General features: G+C 37.1%; 1 protein-coding gene across 4 annotated transcripts in view; it reads right to left on the reverse strand.

The window, feature by feature from the left end:
- The window catches only part of LOC135222607 (tyrosyl-DNA phosphodiesterase 2-like), a 167068-nt gene that overhangs the window by 115459 nt on the left and 38499 nt on the right, over window positions 1-13110 (reverse strand). For all 4 annotated transcript variants that reach the window (XR_010316298.1, XR_010316297.1, XM_064260700.1 and 1 more), the window contains exon 3: window positions 12429-12520. Coding sequence is in view for 2 of the 4 variants with exons in the window: in XM_064260700.1 (XP_064116770.1) it covers window positions 12429-12520 (92 nt within the window). In the remaining 2 variants the exon portion in view is untranslated. The remainder of the gene's footprint in view (window positions 1-12428; window positions 12521-13110) is intronic.

Genomic DNA, 13110 nt, shown 5'->3' on the forward strand with positions numbered 1-13110 from the left:
TTCTAAAAAGGTTGTGTGCGTTTCTCGAAAGGATGAGAGAATTATATATATCGCGCTCTGCCGTATTAGAATCCTTTATAATACTGTCACATTGTGGTAAACAGCATTAATAGGAAACCTTGTAAGGATACTAGGAATTCTGTAGTTAACCTCGGTATGTGCATAAGACTTGACCATACCGTAGTCTTAGGGCCCCCATTCACGCTCAGTTTGCAAGCCTTCAGGTGAGAACGTTGTGGGCGTGGTTTAACTGTATCGTTGTCGTGTATGGCGGGATTTATTCCTAAGGTTCGAAAAACTCACAGGCGACCGGACAGCTCGAGTCCTGTCCGACCCGGCCTGTATGTATGTGAGGTGTCTTCGACGCGGCCTGCAGGCTTATCCTCAGTCTATGGTTAAAAGTCGCAGTAAAAGACCCCATTTAGTAGGCGAGCACTATGTCAGACATCTGGGTGGATAAAAGATTTTGGAACGAATTCATTGATGTATACAAGCAACATCCATGTATATGGAATATTTTTTTTCTTTAAGTTTTTATTCAATAGATTATTTACAAAAATGGCCTTGATATCTCTCTGGTTTTTTATAATCGAAGCTTTTATTCTATTATAATCAAACGTTCAGGCACATTCTTTTCTTTGAACAACCATATATTTACAATATAACTAAGAGTAAAGACTATTCAAACACGAATATGAAAAAATGAAGCGTATGAGACATTGGTGAAGAAACTTCGAGAGAAGAATGGGAGTGTTACCCGTGACACGGTAACCAAGAAGATAAACAACATACGCAGTTCCTTCAGGAAAGAAATGAAAAAAGGTTGAAAATTCAAAGAAGTCTTGGGCAGCTACCCGATGAGGTCTATCGTCCAAGTCTGTGGTACTACGACCAGCTTTTTATACCTTCGTGACAAGAAACATCAAAAACTTCATCACCAAATTTTGAAGAGGTATGTAAACACCTTTAATTATCATATTAAAACGTTTCACGCTCGTGAGGCATTTTTGCAGCCTTTTCTTGGAATCATCAAACTATTCTGTACAGCTCTATAAGAATATATATATAAAAATAAAAAAAACTTAAAAGTGTAAAGAATTGCGCAATTTTCCCTTCGTCATCCATATACACTTCCTAATATGAATAAAATAGTCTTAATACCTTGAAAAATGAATTGTCACCTGAGCGTGAAAGGAATAATACTCAGTAAATATAGATAATAATTCATTATACTGAATATAAATGCACACCTTTCTTATTTCATAATTGCCTGTATTTTTTTACATAACCCTCACACATTCCAATGGTACTAAAAATCTCCTACTGTTGGGATATAGATTGACATAAGCAGTAATAAACAGTAAGTGACAAGAGTTGACCACGTACATGGATATTTAGCCTGCACAATGACTCATCATTACATCTTATCATCCAACCAATCAACCCTACCTCCTGATTAAAGTACTCCAAATACAAGTTACGTACTTCCTTTGCCTCGTAGGTCATGTGTCTACGCTCTATAGCTAATGGGGTGAATGCCTTTTCCATTTCTTCTTTTAGCTGGGTATCAGAAGGATGTTACAGGCCCTGTTATTACGGTTACCCCTCTCTCGCCGAAGAAAGTTGTGCAACATACAGCAAGCCTTGACCACAGAAACTGCATTCTTTGCATCGGGATTTATGGGGGAATTTAGAAGCTAATATTTCCAATGTACTCTCCACAACGCGGCGGGTATGAGACAATCTATAATTGAATACTTGTTCCTCCTTCTTTCCTGTTGTGTGACTTAATGGCTTCAGAAAATTTGGTCTCATTGCAAATGCGTCATCACCCACGAATACAAAAGGCAAGGTCCGATTTGAGGACCTAATTATTACGGGATCTGGTATAATCAGTGTGTTGTTGGCAACTTCTCCCCAAACTTTGTTCTCTCAATTACACCACCGTCCGAAATTCTCCCATGAGTGCCAAAGTCACACAATATAAATTCATAATTTGCGCTAACGACTGCCATGAGAACCATGCTGTGAAATCCTTTGTAATTGTAAAAGAAAGATCCTGAATTAGGGGGAGGAACAATTGCTACATGTTCCCCGTCTACAGCGCCCAGGCAATTAGGGAACTTGCACATTTCTTCGAAGTCTTGACCAATCTGGCACCATTCCTCCTTCGGAATGTGGGAACTGTGGAGATAAATGCATAATGATATTTATTAATACTGCTGCATTCAATAACACTAATATCCATGTTATTTTGTCCCAATTTAAGGATGTGATCGAGATGGACTGCCAGTCTACATCCCAGCCTGGAGCTTCAAGACCCCTTCCATTACCACCTGCAAAACGGAGCCGCCAACCGGGGACCGTCAGTGAGCAACAACCCTGACGTAGTTCTAGACATCATTGGGGACAAATTACTGGGAGCACGTGAAGAAGATGAATATGATTTGTTTTGGTAAATTAATAACAAGTAAATTGCGTAAAGTTGACGATAAACAACGAAAATTTGCTAAAAAATTAATAAATGATGTTCTATATGACGCAGAATTTGGACATCTTAGGTATGATAGTAGGGTCATGAATGATATATATATATACAGGCAGTCCCCGGGTTACGACGGGGGTTCGTTCTTGAGACGCGTCGTAAGCCGAAAATCGTCGTAAGCCGGAACGACGCTTGGAAATATGTCTTAAACTAATAAAAAGTTATAAAAACCTTACTTGTAATCCTTGGTTACACTACATGTTGTTTCCTGTAGTTTTTATGTACAACCTGGAGTTATTTTCATAAAAGAATGCTGGTTCTTGAAGGTAAAAACTATTGTAATCCTCTGGTGACAAAAGTATAGGCCTTGATTGTTGCCAAAGCGTCTCTCTCTCTCTCTCTCTCTCTCTCTCTCTCTCTCTCTCTCTCTCTCTCTCTCTCTCTGATCAAATTACATTGGAAACTTGACATACGATTGCCCTAATATACGAATGTTTTGAGATATACAGAAAATTTGCGAAAATACAAGCTTTGTTTGATATACAACGAAATATTTGAGATACGATTTTGCGATGAGTGTTAGTTGTATAGGCGACCGATAAATGGCGTTCAGTCTGTTTGTTTGTTGGTGCTGCATGTTAACACGTCGTTGTTTAGTTCGTTGTATTTGCGCCTATTTTTCGTGTTATTTTGTCTATTTTATTATTAACCATGGGTCTCAAAGCTAAAGACAAAGCAGGTGATAAGAAAAAACCCAAGAAAATTATTTCGATGGAAGCAAAACATGAAATTATAGCAAAGCATGAACGTGGCGTTCGTATCGTCGATTTGGCAAACGAGTATGGTCGAAACAATCCTTCTACAATATCCACGATCATCAAGCAGAAGGAAGCTATAAAAACCCCCGAGACCATGTTGCCAAAGCGTCTCTCTCTCTCTCTCTCTCTCTCTCTCGTCTCTCTCTCTCTCTCTCTCTCTCTCTCTGATCAAATACGTACTGGATAATGTCTCTCTTTGGATACTTCGATTTTGCCAAATATTGAGGGCTACAAGAACAGTTTGATTACTATTTACGTATCATATAGACTAATTAAAGTAAACGTATCTTTAAATAGGCTTATATTATTAGTAATCAACAAAACATTACTGGCATGAGTCAGAGGCCGTTTAACGAAACGAACACTTCTCTGTCCTTAACTCGGAGCGTCGGAAGACGCCTCTCTCTCTCTCTCTCTCTCCTCTCTCTCTCTCTCTATCTCTCTCTCTCTCTCTCTCTCTCTCTCTCTCTCTGATCAAATTACTGGATAATGTCTCTCTTTGGATACTTGGAATTTGCGTTGTAATCTAACCAGAAACTTCGTTTTGTTATTATTACTGGAAACAAGCAATGATTTTTTCATTATTTGCGCTTTTGGACTGTTATATGTAAACTAGTATGTATTCATTCGCTCAGAAACTAGTTCCGCATATGAGGCGTCACTAAAAAACATAGAAAAATACAACATAAAAAGTGTCGAAAATCATCATAATCTCAAAATTTTGTTGTAATCTAACCAGAAACTTATTTTTATTAATATACTGTGCTAAACTATAAAGGATTTTTATCATAGTATGCGTTTTTTAAAAGCGTCGTTAACTCGGAGCGTCGGAAGCGTCAGCGTCGTAAACCTCGGAACAAGAGTCGAACCCCAGGACGGATTTTCCATTGAATATTTAAGAAAAAGCGTCGTAACCTCGGAACGTCGTAAGCCGGAACCGTCGTAACCCGGGGACCGCCTGTATATATATATATATATATATATTGTCCAAGAATAATCGACCAAACATTTATTGTTTAGAGATTCATTACAATGCATGCTACTATTATAGGGCTGTTGTTTTGTCTTGAGTTATTAGAACATTCCATTTAATACTTCTTACTTTGCCCTAGCAAAGAGTATATTGCAATTCTTATGGTTGAACATTATATTAATGTTTAATACAAAGTTGGCATCATTTAACAAGAATAAAAATACGAAGCATATAATACTAAGCTTCTGCACATCCTATTTTCTCATGGGGGTGCTTTGGGTAACGTAATGTATGTGAGGATACAAAGCTAATAATGATGAAAATTAATATACTATAATTATAGGGTGTATAATTATGCGCAGTATTTTGTAAGATTGTTTTCAGCTTCATATGTGACCTTTATGTATATAAACAATAAACATCATACAGTTTACCTTCATATATTCTTTCCTTAATACCTTCCATATAACTTCGCAAGTTTCTGGATTATGCGTCCCAAAGCTTGTGGTGATACTGCTATGCTGAATTTCAGGTCTTCGTTAAGACCTTCCTGTTGCTAAATACCGGAGAGTTGCAGCAAGTCTATCGCTTGGTGATATAGCAGATCTCCTGCAAGTGTCTTTCCTATGTATATGTGGTGCCACAAGGTCTAGATAGAAGCTTGTGAAATGTAGAGTCATCCATTCGTAGATAGTTAAAGAAATCATGAGGCTCCCATATTAAATGTTACAACAGGTTTGTGTGTGATAGTACTTCTCTCTTTTTGCTAGCCATTCCTTCATCCAAAACCTTTTCCTCCTTCTCGGCTGCTTACGTTTCTCGTAAGCTAGAATCTGCAGCTCCCTCTCTGATAACACCTTCCCAATTGCTGGCCGAGAGTAGACTAACCTGATTTCACTCAGGCCGCCTGCGTAATGTATGGGTATAATTTCGGTCGTCCGGCCACTGAAGCTCCGCCCCAAACCGGAGACCTGCAGGTAGTACCGGTGCGTGAATGGGCCCCCTTAAAGTGAATTCTCTACTACATTCATCTTCTCAGTAAGCATGTACTCTAAAATAAGCCATGCTTTCGTAAGCATGAGAGCATTATACAATATAGAGTTCCGCTGCGTTAGAATCCTTTAAAAATGTTACCTACGGCAAACAGCATTGAAATGTTGTAATATCTTTCTTATTGAAAGCTTCTTAGCAAAAGGCAGACAATATTTTATTTATGTTTGCTTAACTATCCCCTCAATCCGAGGCTAAAACCACGATTGTAGGGGAGAGACACGGTTACGGTTAGTCATTCCATCCCGCAGGAGAGAGACACGTAACCCAACCACTCATGACCGACACCTACATGATACTGCGTTGGTGTCTAAGCGATAGCAGTCCTCGTTAGCCGACTGGCCTTACTCTTCCAGAGTTGCCAGCTACTCCATTTAATAAAGGAATCTTATAAAATTATTATCGAACTTCAGGAAGTTCTTATAATGCATATTTAAGCGAAACAAGACTTCGATAAATCTAGAAGCTAAGTAGGTGTTGTCTTAACAATCCCTTTAAGCATAGTCCTTCCTAGGAAATTCCTGGAAGGATACTGGTATTGAGTTGCTCAGCAAAGAAGTAACTACGGTATGTGCTTATGATTTGCCGTATCGTATTCTCATACAGCAGATACTCTACTACCTTCTTTCCCTGCCGAGGCAGATAGAGAAAGGAAAAATTTTTACTATCTTCGTTCTTTTCGTTAATAGAACGATAGAAAGAGAATATATATCTCTTTAAGGAAGGAAGTTAATCCAGGAACTCTTTAAATCTTCGTGATTTCCTCATAAATCGTGGAAGGAGACAGAATTCCTGTTCATCTGTAGGGTTTAAGGAAGGAAGTAGATATTTCCTATCCGCCATCATACCCAAACGTCGATGAGATTCTTATAAGAAAACTCCCAAAGCTCTTGCCTCTTCATAACGAGGGAAGAGCATGAATGGAAGGAGAGAGTCCTCTGAATAATGAAAAAATGGCTTCTCTTAGTATCAGAATCCTTCTGGCAAAAGCGACGGCCGCCTGTGCGACATCTTGCACCTTTGGCAGGGGAAAGTTTGCTCAAGTTAAAAACTCAAAGAGGAGCCTCGCGACTGACCTCTCTCTCATAAGAAGATTAGGAATATTCTGGCGCCTGGCTCCTTGCGCCTAGCGCCTGGAATGTTCCGCACGCTAGAAAGGAGACTCGCTCCTGGAACGTTCCGCTTGCGTGGAAGGTCCCGTGCGCCCTGATAGTTCCGAGCGCCTACTAGACCCCTTTTAGAAAGAGCCTCTTGCCCGGAAACGTTCAATGGAAGGATCGTTCTGATTGCCACTCTACTATAAGGCTCCTGCCTCTAGCCGTCTGTTTTTCTGGCGCAATTTGCACCAGGCTGGCGCTTCGTCTCTTTGAAGGCGCTTTGCGCCAAGAAAAATTTTCTAGAACGCGGCTCGTGTTTGGTCTGTTTGCTGGAACGCGGCTCGCTGCTGGCTATTGGAACGTAGCTCACGCTAGCTTGCTGGAACGCGGCTTCCTGGCAGCGGCTGGCTCTTGCTCAGTGTTCTCTTAGTTTTCAGAGAACGCGCTAGATCATCGAAACTCCAAAAATACATTCTTCGTCTTTTCGAATGAAAGATGAAGAGACGCACTTTTTTAAGGATGCCTTATCAATGGCTATCCTTGCAGTCCGAGGGGACGCCTGACTGGTGGGGGTTCTCCCTAACCTTCCTGCGGCTGTCGACTTTCCTCCTCCACTGGGTCTGGGAGTTTGGAAGAGGTCTAGGCCTGGAAGCGCTACGGAGCCGATCAGACGCACCCTCCACTGCACTGGGAACACTATATTCACTTCTTACCTTTTAAGAGCTCGCCTTTTGGGCTCCATCCATTTATTTGTAGATTCTGTGGAGTAAGAAGTGATGAGGATGCAACAACTACTAGTATTGTCAATACTCTAACTGCTCGTTAGTATGAGAGCTCTAAAGCTTCTAAAGGAGCGTATCTAGTTATATGCTTTCTGACTTCCTAAAATAGGAAGTTAGATCTTATATTTCCTTCATCAAGTTTTAACACTTATACACGTATTAGTGAAAAAAAAAAATCAATATTTCCCTTAGTGCAAAATATATGAGTGTCTACGAAAAATTCGGTAGTTTCACGTAATATATTCTTCGAAATTTTGAAGCCACAAATTCATTAAAAGTTAATAAAGCGTATGCCAAACCAAAGACCCAGTACTTCCCTGCAAAGACAGCCCAGAAAGTCGATGGCGATGAAAAAACGAAAATCAAGTCAGGAGGTAGCAACAACGTATGTTGACACTACCGTGACAGAGAAAATCTGGTTCTAGAACGGTAATCGTTCCTATTCCTGCCACCCAGCGGCAGGGGCGGTAGATCACCTGACCTACCTGCAGCGTGTGCCGTGAAATTCGAATTTCTGTCAGGGACGACGGAGTCTATAGCTAAGTATATATCTGCTGGGTAAGTTCCATGTACAAAACTTTTGAATCACGCGCCTTGGGGGATGCTGGGAGCTCACAGATCAAGGCATTGTTTTATTTACAATCGTTACCCAGGCGCGCAAGCGCGAATTTCTTTCTCCTCGCACTAAAAAGCATCAGCGACACATCTCAGAAATCATTTCGTCACTTTGACATACAGTGGTCCCCCGTATTCGCGGGGGATGCGTACCAGACCCCCACCCCCCCGTGAATAGTTAGAACCCGCGAATGTTTGGAACCCCTATGAAAATGCTAAAAACAGCCTATTTTGTTAGTTAAAACTCAAGAAAAAACCCACTAAAAACAAAAATTTCATACTTGGTTTTTTTAATAGTTTTATCACAAAAAGTGCATTTTATGATGAAATTCATAAAAAAGCCAGGAATTTGTGGATATTTATCGTAGAAAAATACCGCGAATGCACGAATTTTCCGCGAATAATGCAGGGAAATGTTCCCCAGAGAAATCCGCGAATGTGTGAGTCCGCGAATCTGGAGAACGCGAATACGGGGGGTCCACTGTAATTTTTGCACCATTTTATATTAGCCGTTACATGGAGTATTATATATGAAAATGTGCGCAATTTCATGTAGTATACAACAAAAAAATAATCATGTTTGTAGCTTTTATCAGTTTGAAATATTTTCATATAAATAACGATAAGTGCCAAAATTTCAACCTTCGGTCAACTTTGACTCTACCAAAATGGTTGAAAAACGCAATTGTAAACTAAAACTCTTATATTCTAGTAATATTCAATCATTTACCTTTATTTTGCAACAAATTGGAAGTCTCTAGCACAATATTTTGATTTATTGTGAATTTATGAAAAAACTTTTTCCTTACTTCCGCGCGGTAACTCTTCCGAAAAAATCATAAATTTTTTCGTCCGATTGTTGTAATGTTTGCACCATTTTAAATTAGCCGTTACATAAAGTTTTATATATGGAAATGTGCGCAATTTCATGTAGAATACAACAATAAAACAACCCATGGATGTAACTTTTATCAGTTTTGAAATATTTTCATGTAAATAGCAATGAGTGCCAAAATTTCAACCTTTGGTCAACTTTGACTCGACCGAAATGGTAAAAAAACGCAATTGTAAACTAAAACTCCTAAATTCTAGTTATATTCAATCATTTACCTTTATTTTGCAACAAATTGGAAGTCTCTAGCACAACATTTACGGTAAATTTATAAAAAAAAAAAAAACTTTTCCTTACGTCCGTGTGGTAACTCTTAAGAAAAAAATCAGAAATTTTTTCGTCAGATTGTCGTAATGTTTGCACCATTTTAAATTAGCCGTTACATAAAGTTTTATATATGAAAATGTGCGCAATCTCATGTAGAACACAACAATAAACAACCATGGTTGTAGCTTTTATCAGTTTTGAAATATTTTTATATAAATAAGGATAAGTGCCAAAATTTCAACCTTCGGTCAACTTTGACTCGACCGAAATGGTAAAAAACGCAATTGTAAGCTAAAAATATTACATTCTAGTAATATTTAAATATTTACCTTTATTTTGCAACAAATTGGAAGTCTCTAACACAATATTTCGATTTATGGTGAATTTATGAAATAAACTTTTTCCTTACGTCCGAGCAGTAACTCTTCTGAAAAAATCATACATTTTTTTGTCAGATTGTTGTAATGTTTGCACCATTTTAAATTATCCGTTACATAAAGTTTTATATATGAAAATGTGCGCAATTTCATGTAGAATACAACAAAAAACAACCCATGGTTGTAGCTTTTATCAGTTTTGAAATATTTTCATATAAATAACGATTAATAGAAAAAATTTTTCCTTTGGTCAACTTTAACTCGACCGAAATGGTCGAAAACTGCAATTGTAAGCTACATCACAGACAGTCTAGTAATATTCAATCAATTACCAATTACCTTCATTTTGCAACAAACGGGAAGTCTCTAGCACAATATTTCGATTTATTGTGAATTTTTGAAAACATCTTTTTTTTTATGTCCGAGCATTACAAATTCATGCATCATTTTGCGATAATATTTTCTCTCTTTTGCCTTGATCATTTTACAATGTGTTATATACCAAAATGATCACAATTTAGTGTACAATACAACGAAAAAAATTAACTCGTTAGCTTTAACCGTTTTGCTCACAGCGCGATTTGTATACAATTATATATGAAATTTTTTTTCGCGCTGTCATATATCCCAATATTTATATATGATAATGATATTTTTTTTCATTTCTGATATTTGCATACTAAATTTCAGACAATGACAAAAAAAGAGCCAAAAATGAACTCTTAATCTAGAAAACTAAGCGTGCTGTGATTTAAAAAAAAAAAACATTTTTTTCCGCTTCGCCGCTCACTCGCGAACGCCGCCGGCATACGGGAGACAATTTTTAAAATACCGCTTCGGTGTTTAAGGGTTAATATAAAATTTAGCTTTCAATATAGCATTTAGCATAAAAGATGTATAAAATCGTACATAATCGCAGTGACGTCACGGCCAGCTGACTTGAGACTGAATGAGAGAGCGTTGAGATGTTGAGGAGAGAAGAAGACAGTTAAAATATTACTGTGTGTATGTAAAGGCAATAACAATTCACATAATAAGGGAGTTCCCACATAATAAGGGAGTTCCCAATAAATTTAATGTAATGATAAAATATGAAAACAATCAAATGCAATACAGAAAAAAAAGTCTTAATTTCGCCAGTGTTTGGTGCGTCAAGTGAGTCGGTAAAAGTAGCAAATGAAAGAACACAGCTTTTCACAATAAAATTTAGTATAAATGATTAACAAAATCATTCGTCATTGTGGTGATACACAGCTAACTTGAGGTAGAGGGAGGGAGCGTTAATATTTTTGAGGAATAATAAATGAATGATTTTAAGTTATCGTGCGTCGTGGTATTGTTGAGGAGGGAAGAGACAGTAAAATCTTTACTTATAATACGTAAGTAAAAGCAGTACCAATTCACATAAAAAATAAAATGTTATTTCAGAAATAATTTAACATAAATATAAAACATGAAAACAACCAAATTCTATACAATGAAAAAAAAAAAAAAAAAACCTTCCTCAAGTCAAGTGTTCGGTGTGCTTGTGCTGTAGAGAGAGAGAGAGAGAGAGAGAGAGAGAGAGAGAGAGAGAGAGAGAGAGAGAGGAACGACTCTGCTTCCCACTGACTTATCAGCTGATCTGGGATGATTATTTGCCCATTTCTTTCACTTACACTCGATCTGTCCAAATCACTTTTATTTTTGTTATGGTAAAATACCAATCTAGTGACAATTGCTTTTGTAATTTTTTACTACTGTAAAAGTAACTCGGCTCTGTAATAAACAAACTGGCGCCACTTTCAGCTTCTGTGTGCCTTCAATTGTTTGTTTAAACAGCTTCCTTGTGAAAAGTGATTTTATCTCCCTTTCCTTTTCTTGCATTCTTGACTTACTACTTATTTGTTTGTAAAATCATCATGTTTGTTTTAAAAGTCTGCCGTTTGCCAACAGTATGTTGATGTATTGTGGCCTAATTAATCACTTTCATGCACTCAAGTTCCAGGTGTAAACACACTGATTACTCTCTCTCTCTTTCAGACACAATCAGACACACACACTATCAATTCCTTTTATTATCTTTGTACCTATATGTGAATAAAATTGATTTTGTTATCAACCTTTGCATACTGCAACCAATTCCGTTTGCTCAAAGGGTTTGTCGTCTCCTCCTTCCATCCCCCAGTGTCAGTGCCATTTTTACCCAACAGTTCGTAAATCGTACATAGAAAAAATTAAATTTAGAAAATTTTACTTCATATACATACTGTTTCAATACCTTACACTCTTAATTTAACTTTAGAACATATTAATAATATAAAAAAATTGAAAAGGGGGACTTTTTGGGTTGGCTGGAACAAACTATCCTGATTCCCTTTATTTCTTATGGGGGTATTTGTTTCATATTTCAAAGAAATAGTACTTCAAACAGCCTTCTGGGATGGATTAAGTTTGAAGTACGAAGTACTACTGTATGCCACTAACAAATATAAAATAAATGTTTTCAAGGTAATTTCATTGTCACTATTCATTCTCGACCTACGTATGTTACTCCAGGTGGTTCTTGTTGCACAACCACTTCACTCACATATTGATATAAGTGGGCACATTCTACCTTTGTATTTACATATTTACACTTTTTCAACATTGAGGCATAAAAACAATCAAATAGGACCATTTCAAATTTTATGGTTACTTTGGAAGCAATAGTAATGTTATGATAAATTTTTTAGTTTTTTTTATCTAGCAATTAAACTGAGATTTGATGATGACTTCGTTTTGGTCTAATGCATCAGTGATGAGTGAATGAAAGTTTTAAAAATGCTTCGTGTTTTTTCCTAAAATTTGGCTACACATGAAATTTTCTTACAACTTTGAAATATAAGATAGATTTCACTCTTATGGAACATATTACAACCTTATTGTATGCAATAATTGTGTTTCTGCGTTGAAATAATAGATAAATATGGAGCATGTTAGTTGCCAGTAAGTGAATTTTAAACAAAATCCTATGCAATCACATAGCTATACAGTATACTTTTCAAATTAATAAAAAATTGATATAAAGTAACTAACACTAATAAAACTTACTCATATGTCACCAGAACATCTTGATCTTCAAGTTTATTTTCTCTCTTTGGACTAGGAGGCTCCTGAGATTCAAAGAATGCATTCACAGAGGCCTGAGGATGAAACTATTCCTTAATAACAATTTTCAGTCTATTTTTGCTTCATGAGCTGGGTTAAAAATATTCACAGAATAAAAGCATATGGTCACAGTTATGATATACAGATAACTATAAAGAAATGTTGAGCTTTGAAAACTATGCTAACTTTATTTTGTCAGAGAATACATAAATAATTGTTAGAGAAACTATATGTAACAATGTGAATTCTTGATCCAGGAAATGTAAAATGTACAATACCAAAGAAAAATACCTCAAGTTAAATAATAGAAATTTTAAAAGAAAAATAATTTCTCAAATACTAACCTCTCTATTATGATAGCTGTATTCTCAACATCAGAGGGAGGATGATAGTGTGTGAAGGCTAAAAAATTAATAGGTTCATTTACAGGTAGTTCCCGGTTATCGGCAGGGGTTCCATTACTGGGGGTGTGCCGATGAACGAAAACCTCCATTAACCAAAACTTGGTAAATGGTCCCATAATGGCATTTTAACCAGTTATCAGTGCCATAAGGTGCTGATAACCTGGAACTCAGCCCTTTATGGTGCCATAAATCGCTGATTTTATGGTGCTAGACAAGCTCCG

Source organism: Macrobrachium nipponense, chromosome 8 (genome assembly GCF_015104395.2).
Source record: "Macrobrachium nipponense isolate FS-2020 chromosome 8, ASM1510439v2, whole genome shotgun sequence".
Lineage (NCBI taxonomy): Eukaryota > Metazoa > Arthropoda > Malacostraca > Decapoda > Palaemonidae > Macrobrachium > Macrobrachium nipponense.